The sequence below is a fragment of the Oncorhynchus keta genome, chromosome 3 (assembly GCF_023373465.1).
Source record: "Oncorhynchus keta strain PuntledgeMale-10-30-2019 chromosome 3, Oket_V2, whole genome shotgun sequence".
Taxonomy (NCBI): Eukaryota; Metazoa; Chordata; class Actinopteri; order Salmoniformes; family Salmonidae; genus Oncorhynchus; species Oncorhynchus keta.
The window spans coordinates 14,436,391-14,451,065 of record NC_068423.1 but is presented as its reverse complement, the minus strand read 5'-3'; the positions used below and the strand labels follow the sequence as shown (position 1 = coordinate 14,451,065).

The following is a 14,675-nucleotide window of genomic DNA, read 5'->3' as shown; positions in this document are numbered from 1 at the left end:
CGTGACTGGGGCAACCATGAATATGGATGAGGTTGTAAGCTAGCAGACATGTCAGGGCAAAATGCAAATAGTATAGGATATATTCATCTCGTGCAATTAGCTCATATTTTGTTGTGATGTCAGAGGATTTGAAAGGGAAAATTAGGACGAGCCTGTTGGATGATGCCTTGCACCCCTCTGGGTTTTGACACTGATTACTTCATGATTACTTTGTTTTTTAGTTTAGAGTACGTCAGAGGTTTTGCGTCGTATATCGGAAGTAGCTGCAGCTTTGGTGATACATAAGCTATTTTCTAATACAGCCGGGAGAGGATTGTTGACTCCGAATCAATGTGATGCTTTTGAAGTTGTGTTGATCAAATTCCACTAATCTACAACTTCAGAATCCCTTTGATGTTCGTTTGATATCAGTTTGTAAATCCCCGGATATCTAGGGCTTTCTTTTCTTGAAAAACGTCTTTCGACGAAGAGGTACCGTACTAGTGCAGGAAGAATGTCACCGGTTGAATTTAAAGGGAAGGGGAAAGGGGGGTACCTAGACAGTTGTACAACTGAATGCCTTCAACTGAAATGTGCCTTCTGCATTGAACCCAACCCCAATTACCGTTTTGTTGTCATTTTTTTGATCCAGCTTACATTTTTTAAAGAATTGCCTCTATGACATAATGCCATCCATCTCCCGGAGCACTTAATTATGTTTTCACTATGATGGCTTGCTTAATTTCTCTGGAAATGTCTTCGTCTATTTTTTTTTTATGGCCAGCTTTCCATCAGAATACTCAATCATACACTTTAGTTGAGGTCATCTTGACAGACATTGACCCACATTTTTATACAGTCTCAAAGCTGTCATTTCCCTTGTACAAGATGCTGTGTTTTTTAAAAAGCTGATGAGAGGGAAGAGTGTATATCTGGGTGAGGTGGGGCTGATCTGGTTGTGGTTTGGTTGGGGTATTTCTATAGTCTAGCTATGGTCTGGTTGTGGTCTAGTTGTGGTATTTCTATGGTCTAGCTATGGTCTGGTTGTAGTCTGACTGGTCTGGTTGTGGACTAGTTGTGGTATTTCTATGGTCTAGCTATGGTCTGGTTGTAGTCTGACTGGTCTGGTTGTGGTCTAGTTGTGGTATTTCTATGGTCTAGCTATGGTCTGGTTGTAGTCTAGTTGTGGTATTTCTATGGTCTAGCTATGGTCTGGTTGTAGTCTAGTTGTGGTATTTCTATGGTCTAGCTATGGTCTGGTTGTAGTCTGACTGGTCTGGTTGTGGTCTAGTTGTGGTATTTCTATGGTCTAGCTATGGTCTGGTTGTGGTCTAGTTGTGGTATTTCTATGGTCTAGCTATGGTCTGGTTGTAGTCTGACTGGTCTGGTTGTGGTCTAGTTGTGGTATTTCTATGGTCTAGCTATGGTCTGGTTGTATTTCTATGGTCTAGCTATGGTCTGGTTGTAGTCTGACTGGTCTGGTTGTGGTCTAGCTATGGTCTGCTATGGTCTGTAGTCTGACTGGTCTGGTTGTGGTCTAGTTGTGGTATTTCTATGGTCTAGCTATGGTCTGGTTGTAGTCTAGTTGTGGTATTTCTATGGTCTAGCTATGGTCTGGTTGTAGTCTAGTTGTGGTATTTCTATGGTCTAGCTATGGTCTGGTTGTAGTCTGACTGGTCTGGTTGTGGTCTAGTTGTGGTATTTCTATGGTCTAGCTATGGTCTGGTTGTGGACTATTTCTATGGTCTAGGTCTGGTTGTGGACTAGTTGTATATTTCTATGGTCTGGTTGTAGTCTGACTGGTCTGGTTGTGGTCTAGTTGTGGTATTTCTATGGTCTAGCTATGGTCTGGTTGTAGTCTAGTTGTGGTATTTCTATGGTCTAGCTATGGTCTGGTTGTAGTCTGACTGGTCTGGTTGTGGTCTAGTTGTGGTATTTCTATGGTCTAGCTATGGTCTGGTTGTAGTCTAGTTGTGGTATTTCTATGGTCTAGCTATGGTCTGGTTGTAGTCTAGTTGTGGTATTTCTATGGTCTGGTTGTAGTCTGACTGGTCTGGTTGTGGTCTAGTTGTGGTATTTCTATGGTCTAGCTATGGTCTGGTTGTGGTCTAGTTGTGGTATTTCTATGGTCTAGCTATGGTCTGGTTGTAGTCTAGTTGTGGTATTTCTATGGTCTAGCTATGGTCTGGTTGTAGTCTGACTGGTCTGGTTGTGGACTAGTTGTGGTATTTCTATGGTCTAGCTATGGTCTGGTTGTAGTCTGACTGGTCTGGTTGTGGTCTAGTTGTGGTATTTCTATGGTCTAGCTATGGTCTGGTTGTAGTCTAGTTGTGGTATTTCTATGGTCTGTGGTCTGGCTGTGGTAGGGCCATGCTGTGGTCTGGCTGTGGTAAGGCCATGCTGTGGTCTGGCTGTGGTAGGGCCATGTTATGGTCTGGCTGTGGTAGGGCCATGATATGATATGGTCTGGCTGTGGTAGGGCCATGCTGTGGTCTGGCTGTGGTAGGGCCATGCTGTGGTCTGGCTGTGGTAGGGCCAATCTGTGGTCTGGCTGTGGTAGGGCCATGTTATGGTCTGGCTGTGGTAGGGCCATGATATGATGTGGTCTGGCTGTGGTAGGGCCATGTTATGGTCTGGCTGTGGTAGGGCCATGTTATGGTCTGGCTGTGGTAGGGCCATGATATGATATGGTCTGGCTGTGGTAAGGCCGTGTTATGATCTGGCTGTGGTAGGGCCATGTTATGGTCTGGCTGTGGTAGGGCCATGTTATGGTCTGGATGTGGTAGGGCCATGTTATGATCTGGCTGTGGTAGGGCCATGTTATGGTCTGGCTGTGGTAGGGCCATGTTATGGTCTGGATGTGGTAGGGCCATGTTAAGGTCTGGCTGTGGTAGGGCCATGCTGTGGTCTGGCTGTGGTAGGGCCATGCTGTGGTCTGGCTGTGGTAAGGCCATGCTGTGGTCTGGCTGTGGTAGGGCCATGATATGATATGGTCTGGCTGTGGTAGGGCCGTGTTATGATCTGGCTGTGGTAGGGCCATGTTATGGTCTGGCTGTGGTAGGGCCATGTTATGGTCTGGATGTGGTAGGGCCATGTTAAGGTCTGGCTGTGGTAGGGCCATGCTGTGGTCTGGCTGTGGTAGGGCCGTGTTATGATCTGGCTGTGGTAGGGCCATGTTATGGTCTGGCTGTGGTAGGGCCATGTTATGGTCTGGCTGTGGTAGGGCCATGTTATGGTCTGGATGTGGTAGGGCCATGTTAAGGTCTGGCTGTGGTAGGGCCATGCTGTGGTCTGGCTGTGGTAGGGCCATGCTGTGGTCTGGCTGTGGTAAGGCCATGCTGTGGTCTGGCTGTGGTAGGGCCATGATATGATATGGTCTGGCTGTGGTAGGGCCGTGTTATGGTCTGGCTGTGGTAGGGCCATGATATGATATGGTCTGGCTGTGGTAGGGCCGTGTTATGGTCTGGCTGTGGTAGGGCCATGTTATGGTCTGGCTGTGGTAGGGCCATGATATGATATGGTCTGGCTGTGGTAGGGCCGTGTTATGGTCTGGCTGTGGTAGGGCCATGATATGATATGGTCTGGCTGTGGTAGGGCCATGATATGTTATGGTCTGGCTGTGGTAGGGCCGTGTTATGGTCTGGCTGTGGTAGGGCCATGATATGATATGGTCTGGCTGTGGTAGGGCCGTGTTATGGTCTGGCTGTGGTAGGGCCATGATATGATATGGTCTGGCTGTGGTAGGGCCGTGTTATGGTCTGGCTGTGGTAGGGCCATGATATGATATGGTCTGGCTGTGGTAGGGCCGTGTTATGGTCTGGCTGTGGTAGGGCCATGATATGATATGGTCTGGCTGTGGTAGGGCCGTTTTATGGTCTGGCTGTGGTAGGGCCATGTTATGGTCTGGCTGTGGTAGGGCCATGATATGATATGGTCTGGCTGTGGTAGGGCCGTGTTATGGTCTGGCTGTGGTAGGGCCATGATATGATATGGTCTGGCTGTGGTAGGGCCATGATATGTTATGGTCTGGCTGTGGTAGGGCCGTGTTATGGTCTGGCTGTGGTAGGGCCATGATATGATATGGTCTGGCTGGTCTGGCTGTAGGGCCATGATATGATATGGTCTGGCTGTGGTAGGGCCGTGTTATGGTCTGGCTGTGGTAGGGCCATGATATGATATGGTCTGGCTGTGGTAGGGCCGTGTTATGGTCTGGCTGTGGTAGGGCCATGATATGATATGGTCTGGCTGTGGTAGGGCCGTGTTATGGTCTGGCTGTGGTAGGCACATGTTATGGTCTGGCTGTGGTAGGGCCATGCTGTGGTCTGGCTGTGGTAGGGCCATGCTGTGGTCTGGCTGTGGTAGAGCCATGTTATGGTTTGGCTGTGGTAGGGCCATGCTGTGGTCTGGCTGTGGTAGGGCCATGCTGTGGTCTGGCTGTGGTAGGGCCATGCTGTGGTCTGGCTGTGGTAGGGCCATGTTATGGTCTGGCTGTGGTAGGGCCATGCTGTGGTCTGGCTGTGGTAGGGCCATGCTGTGGTCTGGCCGTGATGCTACAGCAGGTTGGTTGTCATTGAAACTCTGCCACCCAGAATAGCTGACCCAGCGGCACGCTGCATTACTCACAGCCTCCAGCCCAGTCAGGCCCCATCCTAACCAACCTCCAGCCCCCAGCCCAGCCAGGCAACCAGCCCAGCCAGGCACCCAGCAGCTACAGAGGGCAGGGGTTAAGGAGACATTTGGACCTGTGGGGACATGGAAGGGAGAGATCAGTGATACCAACAGCATGGGGTGCCAGGCTGTGTCATATAAATGCAAAGGGTAGGATGTTGATGCTGTGCACATGCATCGATACACCTGTCTGACCTCATGCTCAGCAACACATTGTCTTGAACTTGGAGGTGTGTGTGTGTGTGTGTGTGTGTGTGTGTGTGTGTGTGTGTGTGTGTGTGTGTGTGTGTGTGTGTGTGTGTGTGTGTGTGTGTGTGTGTGTGTGTGTGTGTGTGTGTGTGTGTGTGTGTGTGTGTGTGTGTTTTTTTCATTATCAGATGAGCTAAGCTTTTAATATTTTGACACACAATACATTGGATCTCTCTCTCTCTCGCATGCATGCAAACACACACACACACACACACACACACACACACACACACACACACACACACACACACACACACACACACACACACACACACACACACACACACACACACACACACACACACACACACACACATACACACACACACACAATTTTCTATTTAACTGTCTGCTTGACTGAATCAGTTTCCCATTTGCCTTTCTTTTCCTCTGAGCATCAGTCTTTTTAATTGCTTAGCCTACTTCACTGTCCATGTAGCAGTTGACTTATGACCATTGTTGAATATGTCTGTAAAAAGTTTCCAGTTATGAGTTGCTGGGTGTGTGAATTGCCTCAGCACGCATCACATTTGCAGTCAAGGCAGATTGGAGAAGACGCTTAGGCAAAATTAGTGAATTCAGCAAATTACTAAAGACTAACCAACGATGTGCCGTCGTGCAGTGAGCTCTACATTACATATGCTATCCACATAAAATGTTTCCCTTAGTTAGCATAGTGTAGTGTACTGATGCAGTATGCTTGTCGTATGACTTCAAAACAGCGCTATTCGATCAGGGTACTACATGACTGAAACACCTCTGGTCACTATCCAGTCTATCCAATCTAATAAATACATGAGTGAATTTTGTAGCTAATCAATACATTCAGTTGATCAATCAACTGCCAAGCAGAGAAGACAGCCAGCAAATACTTCAGCTCTGCGGGGCCGGTAATTAAATAGCCCATCTGCTCCGAAAGAATGCACCCTCCTAACGCCAAGGTTACAGAATAGACCAGGGATCATCAACTGTTTGTTGACGGCAAATTGACCTCAAGAAGCCTAAACAGATATGTTTCACTAAAACATTAATTTCAAACCTTGCTTACATTTGTATACGATCACACGTGTCTCTGTATTATGCGTGGGAAGACTTGGGAACAGATTTCTTAAATTATTATCACTTGGAGCTGATTTCCTGGTGTTTTTAGTGTATTATTGCCCCGGTCGTCGTGGAAATGACCAGACTAAGGTGCAGCGTGGTGAGCGTACATTTTCCTTTATGTATGTAAATGTCGCCAACAAAACAAGAAACAAAGACACGACCGTGAGGCTTACAAGGACTATAGTGCCACTAACAAAGTCCACTACCCACAAAATACAAAGGAAAAAAGGCTGCCTAAGTATGATTCCCAATCAGAGACAACGATAGACAGCTGTCCCTGATTGAGAACCATACCCGGCCAAAACATAGAAACAGTAAACATAGAAATAAAGAAACTAGAATGCCCACCCTAGTCACACCCTGGCCTACCCAAAATAGAGAATAAAAGCCTCTCTATGGCCAGGGCGTGACAATTATGTCAAACCCCCAAAAATGCTCAGAAAACTTAAAATAAAACCATACGCCAGTTGGGGAACCCTGGTATAGACACTATGTTATGTGTGGACCATAAGATACTATATTCCCTAAGGAGGCCCCTCTCATCAGCCTCTTTCATCACACCTACTCCTCATGTGTGTGTTATTGTGCCCTCGCTATGCTCTCCAACCTATAGGAAACCCTATATTCGTGACATTGCGTACGCGTTCCATCCTAATGACGCTTGGTTGCCTCTCATTCATGGAGTTGCCTGGCTGAATCTCAAGCCCAGTCTTGGTCACTGACATGGAGCTGCCTGGCTGAATCCCAAGCCCAGTCTTGGTCACTGATATGGAGCTGCCTGACTGAATCCCAAGCCCAGTCTTGTTCACTGACATGGAGCTGCCTGGCTGAATCCCAAGCCCAGTCTTGGTCACTGACATGGAGCTGCCTGGCTGAATCCCAAGCCCAGTCTTGGTCAGTAACATGGAGCTGCCTGACTGAATCCCAAGCCCAGTCTTGGTCAGTAACATGGAGCTGCCTGGCTGAATCCCAAGCCCAGTCTTGGTCACTAACATGGAGCTGCCTGGCTGAATCCCAAGCCCAATCTTGGTCACTGATTAGATTTTTAGATCATAGACTCTGACTCATCCAGCCCCGGCATTCAATCAATGTCTGAATCCAGAGGGAGATAAAGTCTCCTCAGCTCCAAGCATAGATCCTGGCCAGGGACAACGTTTGAATTAACATATGACTGTGGTCATGCTAAGCATAGTGTGCATTGTCAAAAAGTTACAGGAACCAGCTGTCATAGTAGGCATGTACTAATGTATACCCGAAAATATATTTAAAAAAACATATTCCAAGGTATAACCATAAACTGAATTGAGCGCCATGCAATATCCAATGGAATGAATCCCTCAATACAAAATGGTAATTATTAAGGGCATTATTACGTAATTACCATTTCAACATTTCATCTCTATCTTGACTGTTAACTGTGTTTTCTGCGTTATGATGTACACTTTCCTTTGACATGCAAATACTGTCACAACTAATGCCTCAGGCCCTCCCATTGGGACTCCACCGGTGGAGGGAACAAGCTGTTCTTGACTTTAATTCCAGAGTGTCATGTGCTTAGCTCCGTGACAGGCTGGCTGTCAGCTGATGGACCGTGGTAAACTGTGGTACTGTACTGTGAGATGTGGGTGGGGTATTTAGTCAAAAAAGCGGTATACGCTATGAATGTACCGTTTGGGCCAGAGGCCATTGGAAGATGTATGATAAGGGAATTCAATTCATATGGGAAGGTTGTATTGAGATGTGTCTTAATAGCATAGTGAGTGGATGGTGGCTTAGCATGTGAGAGAAGAGAATAGAGGGGAATGGAAGGGAGCTGGGTGGTAAGAGATTGTGTGGAGAGAAGGAATAGAGAGGAGGAGAGAGCACAGTAATGAGAATCAGTCGTGTGTGTGTGTGTGTGTTTGTATGTGTATGTTTGTGTGTGTGTGCGGGCATATATCTGTGTGCCCATGCGTTTGACGTGTGCGAGTTTATGTGTGTGTGGAGGACATTGGGTTTTGGTGAGATGTTTATCTTTGGCAGAACCAATTCCCCCTGCTTGGAGCACAGGGACCCACTCCAATAATAGATTCATCTTAAAGCACCAATATATTTCAATATTTTGTCATCTTCATTATGCTGAATAATACATGCACACAAACACGACTGTCTTCAATTAATGACAGATTTGTCTCAATATCCTGTGCAATATCCCAGCACCCAAAGCATTTATCATCTAATGGTTAGCATGTCAAACCCTTCATTCCCATTGACTAGAATGAACCAATGGAGACAGTAGAGTTCAAGTCACTTTGTGTTCCGATGCTTAACAGAGCTGTCTCTCATGCTCTTCCATCGGCCAGTAGCCAAGCTCTTCACAAACCGGATGAGAAGAGCTAACTGTTGGGTGGAAGGAAGCAGTGTTTCCTTAGCCCTGTCCAAGATCTGTTTGTGCTGTCTTGCAAACGTTTGGGATGACAGTGATCATACTGTAGGAGTTGACAGGACAGCGCAGACAGATCTGGGACCAGGCTAGCTTGTCCATGGTTCAGTAAGGCCATTTTCGAGTTGTGAAAGTAATATGACTGACATCAGTGACCGACTGAGAGAGGGAGTAAAGGAAGGATAGGGAGGAAGGTGGTTAGGAGGAAAGGAAGGAAATAAGTTATGAAGTTAAGGAAGGATGAAGCTAGGAAATCATTTTAGTAGAAACTTGCCATTCCCAGAGCTGAACAGAAATAATCAGGTGTCAGAGATGAAACCATAAAATAAAAAATAAAAAACGGCCTCTGTCACACCCCCGTGTCACCGGCGTCCACGATTGTTGTGTTCGCCCCGCAACGAGAAATGTTTGGCCACAGCCTTGAGACAATCCATTTGGAATGTATCCATGCTCCAGGTTGGCTGAAATTCAATTCCGCCGGGAAATGTCCATCACTCACAGGTTTTTAAGTTCCGCTTCAACTCTAACGAACACAACCGCCGATGATGGATCCTCGTCCGCCTCGCAAAAGAGGAGGGAGGAGGGAGGGAGGGAGGGATGAGGGTGAGAAATGGCCTCCTCCTACAGAGACAAAGTTTACATAAAAGACTCTGCAGTGTGAATAGGAAAAAATTAAAAGGATGTTCGTCACCAGCATTAATAGTGTAATTAACTCTCCCATAACGTTTCTAATAATGGGACCTGTGTTAGAGGTGACAGGTCATTAAGAATCCTACTGCTGTGAGTTATACTGCCAGGGTAGAAAAGCATTGGGAAATACTACAGGGTTCCTTGTGTATAGATGGATTCAACTGGTTTCATTGAAAATGTCATTGTTACAGTGATATCATTGAATATCAAATTCAAGTGATACGTCATCTATTTACATGGTGTCATCACTTTAGAATATAACATACTATACTGTCCATTCGATGTGTAAACACGCCTTTGGCTTCGCAAATGTTCCATTATAAAACCTTCAGCCCCCGACAGATTTTCCCTGTCTCCTCTAACAGATCTCTGCTGTCATGGCTGCATCATGGAATCCCTGCATCCCTCCCCAACTCTGAAGTGATATCAAACGCATTGTCACCGTTTTTGCTCTGTACTGAAAGAGCTCAATCTGGAAAACTTGACCTCTGACATGTACGATTTTTTGTAGATTTGTGGATTAATGAACAAAATTCTAAAATAGCGTTTTTAAGTGAACTATCCCTTTAAACTGGGTGCAGGGCACTTATCCTGCCCAGACAATGCAGTAACAGTGACTGTATTACCTTGAGAACATCTGTGTCAGTCGGAGAGCTTTAACAACTGTGTGGCTGTGGCTTTCTAACCTCGAGATAATCACACATAGAGCTGCCCATCCACAAACTAAGTAATGGGCCTAAACTGCAGAAAATCAATATGGATCCCTCTATCAGTGCAGCCATAAGACGTGATTTACTGTATGGATTCAATACCGTCAGCTGTTTAACTTCTGTAAGACCTACTTACGGAAACAGAGAGGAGTGCAACAGTGAATGGTCAACAGCTGATGTTGCATTAGGCGTAATGTATGGACCTCTATAGATCATTTTTAAATAATGCATTGATGCTTGCACGCTTATGGTTCACTATCGTATATGATGCTGACCATTCTCTCCTTTATTTATTAGTTTGCTGTTGGACTGTACTTGGCGACTTCAACCTCCCGACGTTTGCCTCCGATTCATTTCTTTCCAACTCTCTCTTTCCCATCCTTGTCTCTTTTGACCTCACCCTTTGGCCAACTTCTATCGCCGCTTCATCCGGAGTCACAGGCCCCTGGCTTCCCCCTGTCTGCGCTCACCTCTCCCAAGGTTCCTTTCACATGGTCCCCAGCTGCGGACCGGGCGTTCCGGGGCCTCAGACACCGTTTCACCACTGCTCCCATCTCAGATTCATCCTGACCCGTCCCCCCGGTTTATCGGCCCTTTCCCCATCTTTAAAATCATTAGCCCCTCTGATGTTCGTCTTCTGTAGCCCGGTACCCTCCGTATACATCCCCTTTTTCATGTGTCTAGGATCAAACCCATGTCTCACAGCCCGTTGTCTCCTGTTTCCAGGCCCACTTCTCTCCCCCATCTCATCAACGGACAACCGGCATACACGGTGACGCGTCTCCTGAAGGTTCGACCTCGGGCAGGGGATTCCAATACCTGGTTGACTGGGAGGGTTATGGCCCGGAGGAGAGGTGCTGAGTTCCCGCTCGGGACATCCTGGACCTAGGCCTCATCGCTGAGTTCCAACGCCGGCACCCAGGTCAACCAGGTATGCGCCCTGGCGCCCGGGGGGGGGGGGGTCTGTCTGTTTGTCTGACGTCTGTTCGTTGCGTTCGTCAAGTCTACCAGCGTTTTCCCCCTTACTCCTGTCTTTTCTAAAGTTTCTGTTTTCTAGTTTCCCGGTTTTGACCATGCTGCCTGTCCTGACCCTGAGTCTAAACTGCTGTTCTGTACCTTGTCACACCACCTTGGATTATTGACCTCTGTCTGCCCTTGATTTGTCGTTTTGCCTACCCCCTGTTCTAGTAATAAACTTTTGTTACTTCGACACTGTCTGCATCTGGGTCTTCTCCTGAAACTTGATACACAGGCTCTTCTCTCTCTCTCTATATATATATATATTTATTTATTTCTCTCTCTCTCTCTCTTCCTCTCTCATGATCTGCCCAATCCATTCTTAGAAGACCCCAGCAAAACTGTTTGCTACAGTCTGGTAATGCCTAGCTTGGAGATCTAGTCACTATCGACTTTCTGAAAAGGGGCATTCGCTGGGTTTTTCCAGGGAGTTTATTTAGCTCATTTAGTGTCAGTCCTTGGTCAATTTATTCAAGTTATCTCCATGGCCACAAGCTTGCGCTATGACATACTCCCTAAAGGGGGAACAGCTCACATCCAATCTTGGCTTCTGACACAGAATGGTCCTGACATTCATGAGTGCTGTCATCTCCAAGATTTGGGACTTCACCCTGTGACAATAGTGTCGCCTTAACTGTTGTGGGATTTAGCAAATGCTGCAGCTGTTTGAGGCCATTGATATAAATTGATGGGTGTGTGTGTGGAGGGATGGGGATAAGTGTGTGTGTGTGTGTGTGTGTGTGTGTGTGTGTGTGTGTGTGTGTGTGTGTGTGTGTGTGTGTGTGTGTGTGTGTGTGTGTGTGTGTGTGTGTGTGTGTGTGTGTGTGTGTGTGTGTGTGTGCGTGCGTGCGTGTGTGTGTGTGTGTGTGTGTTGGGATGGGGTTAAGTGTGTGCGTGCGCGCGTATCTTACTTACTTGACTCTGGAACATCATGTACACATAGTATTAAGATATTCCTGTTTCAATCTCCTCCCATTACTGTCAGTCAGGAGGCTGTTTAACTTTAGAGAAATCTAATGTTAAAGTCAGAGATCTAGTATTTTTGATTAATTCCCCCGTATAACCTTCACAGCAAATGTTCTTATCTTGACCCTGACCCCACGTTCCCTCATCTTTGACCCTTCCAGGTCGCGAGAGAAGAAAGGGTCACATGATCTCCACTGGGGATGCAGAGTTCCCGTGTGAGTACCACACCCTGGGCCACGGCGGCACGCGCTGTTTCCCTCACAACAACAACAACAACGGCGAGCTGGCGCCAACCTCTGGGAACCGCCAACGCCACAACACCCTCGCTGCCAAGAGCCTGGAGGCCCTTACGAACCTTCACAAGGCTGACATAAAGCGCCAGCACGAAGCCTTTATGGACCTCCAGAAAAATCAGAAGTATCCGGCCAGCCCCTGTATGTCTCAGGGCCAGAGATCACCTAACTTTGGCCGCCAACAGCAGGTAACATCTTAATACCCTCAATTACCCATCCCTGGTACAAAAAAAATTTGAGAACCACAGGAGTATCCAGGCTACATGTCAATGAATCAGTTTATTATGACATCGTTGGCTGATAGTTATCAGAAGGTGTTAGAGGAAGATGGAAACAGAGATTTGAGATAGGAAGGAAATAGACACATTGATCCATACATGAAAGGTTGACCTCTTCCACCCATCAAATCCCCCTCTCTATCTCTCTCTTTTTCCTCTCATCCACCACATGCTTTGCAGTCAATGCTTGCATGCCAAAGCTGTTAGAGATGCAAAGCACCAGGACTTTGCTGTGTAGACTGTTTATTCTCCCCTACCCTCATCCCTCTATCCTGATCCCTCCGTCCCTCTACCCCAATCACCTGCCTGTGAATACCACCATTCATCATAGACTCCCGTCTCTCCACACTCTCTCCTCCATCGGCCAAGTATCACTCCATCCCCTCCTCTGTTTCCTCCCTTTTGCTTTTATTTTCCCAGTGTATTTACCCTGGCACAGCCATCTATTTCTGCACACAGAAGTGTGCGAGAGAGAGAAAAAGAGGGAGAGACGGAGGGGCAGATAGAGGGAGAAACAGGTGGAGTCCACGGTTGCCACGGCAACCCCCGCGCTGCCCCCCCCCCCCATTCCCATATAAGGCAGTCAATGATATCATATGGCTGGCAATGCCTAGGCAAAGAGAGAGAGTGGAGAGGGCGGATGGCAGCAGTAGCAGCAGCGAGAGAGAGAAACAAAGAGGGAGAGATGAGGAGTGAGAGAATGACTGAAACTGCGATTGGGCTGTAACGGTATAGGGACAGAGAGAGAGAGAGAGGAAGTTCCACTGGTTCTACTTCAGATATCCAGACCAACACCGCCTGGGATTTACTGATTCCTCTGGGCTCGCGGGAGAGCGAGAGGACAGAGCCACCGCAGTCAGAAAATGGAGAGGGGGGAGGAGGAAGGGGAGGGAGGCATGTGGAGCATCATGTGAACCAGCACACCACCAGTCAGCCAGCGACAGCAGCAGGCTCGTTGAGTAGCAGCAACGGTACCAGTTCTCCTTTTCATTCATTAATCAATGGAGACGTGCAGAATCCTGTGTGTTCTGGTGCTACTGTGGAATAGACGTGTTTTTGCCGCTGCATGTGGGGCAGAGAGAGAGGAGAAAGGGAGAGCGAGAAAGAGAGTGATGTATGGAAGAGAGCTGTTTCTGTACCTGACTGCGTGTGTGCATGTGACTATGACCAGCCAGTGTGTGCTCATTTGTGTGAGTGTGTGTGAGTGTGTAGCTGAGACCAGTGCAGGTAAGACAAGATGCAATGGGTATGCCTCTCCTCTACTCCCTCCTTTCTGCAGGCATAAGAGGGGTGTCTGGGCTGGCTCATGCCAGGTTTTACCAGTGTGCAGGTGTTGGCCAGGTGTGGTTGTGGTGCCGCAGTGTCTGAAAGAACAGGAGGGGGCTGTGTGTGTGTGTGTGTGTGTGTGTGTGTGTGTGTGTGTGTGTGTGTGTGTGTGTGTGTGTGTGTGTGTGTGTGTGTGTGTGTGTGTGTGTGTGTGTGTGTGTGTGTGTGTGTGTGTGAGAGAGAGAGAGAGAGAGAGAGGGTGGGTACAGGGATGACTACTTGGCATGCAGGTCAGGCATCCGTTGCTCCACTCCTCTCTCTCTCTCTCTCTAACTCTCCCTCTTCCTCTCTCTGTACACATGGGTCCATCGTGGGATTTTCAGCTTGTGTAATTGAGATATATGGCAGGGCATTGAATTCCTTCATGGTGCATAGGGGGACGGTTTATTTTGTGTGGGGCAGGTTTTATGTTCTGAAACGCCCTCTTGTTAGTGCACATTGGAGGAGAGGTGGGCAGAGGAATCTGAAGTAAGCGGAATGAAGAGGGAAAGGTGGATGAATACATGAATAGAGAGCGGGGGGACGTGGGAACGTGTTTAATGCATATGCATATGCATAAGTCTACTGGTATGTTAGTGGGTGGAGTTATGCGAGTACAAAATGGATGTGTAGAGGTAGGTGCTAGGACATGCATGTCAGTCTCTCCTGGCTCAAATTTGAGGAGAGATTGACTGCATCACCATTGCTCTTTTATATTTAAGCAGTTGGCACACAGTTTGGACACTCATTGGTACAACACAAGACATGCTACCAGAGGTCTCTGCACAGCCCCCAGGTCTAGAACAGAACAGAGTCTGGGAAAGGCACTGTATTAAATACCACCCCAGGTCACTCAAGTTAGGAATAAAACCAGTTTAAAAAAACAGATAAAAGAACACCTTACTGCACAACGGGAACTGTGAAGAGACACAGCCATTTTATATTTCTTGTATTGTCATTTCAACTGTGCTATGTAGAGAACCAGTAAAAAGTT

At 47.3% G+C, this 14,675-nt stretch overlaps 1 protein-coding gene across 3 annotated transcripts in view; it reads left to right on the top strand.

The window, feature by feature from the left end:
* LOC118363362 (SRC kinase signaling inhibitor 1-like) overlaps nucleotides 1-14,675 on the top strand; it is a 62,183-nt gene that overhangs the window by 6,056 nt on the left and 41,452 nt on the right. For all 3 annotated transcript variants that reach the window (XM_052490568.1, XM_052490565.1, XM_052490564.1), the window contains exons 2-3: nucleotides 10,549-10,753; nucleotides 11,967-12,286. In XM_052490568.1, coding sequence (XP_052346528.1) covers nucleotides 11,990-12,286 — 297 coding nt within the window. In that variant the 5' untranslated portion in view covers nucleotides 10,549-10,753; nucleotides 11,967-11,989. The remainder of the gene's footprint in view (nucleotides 1-10,548; nucleotides 10,754-11,966; nucleotides 12,287-14,675) is intronic.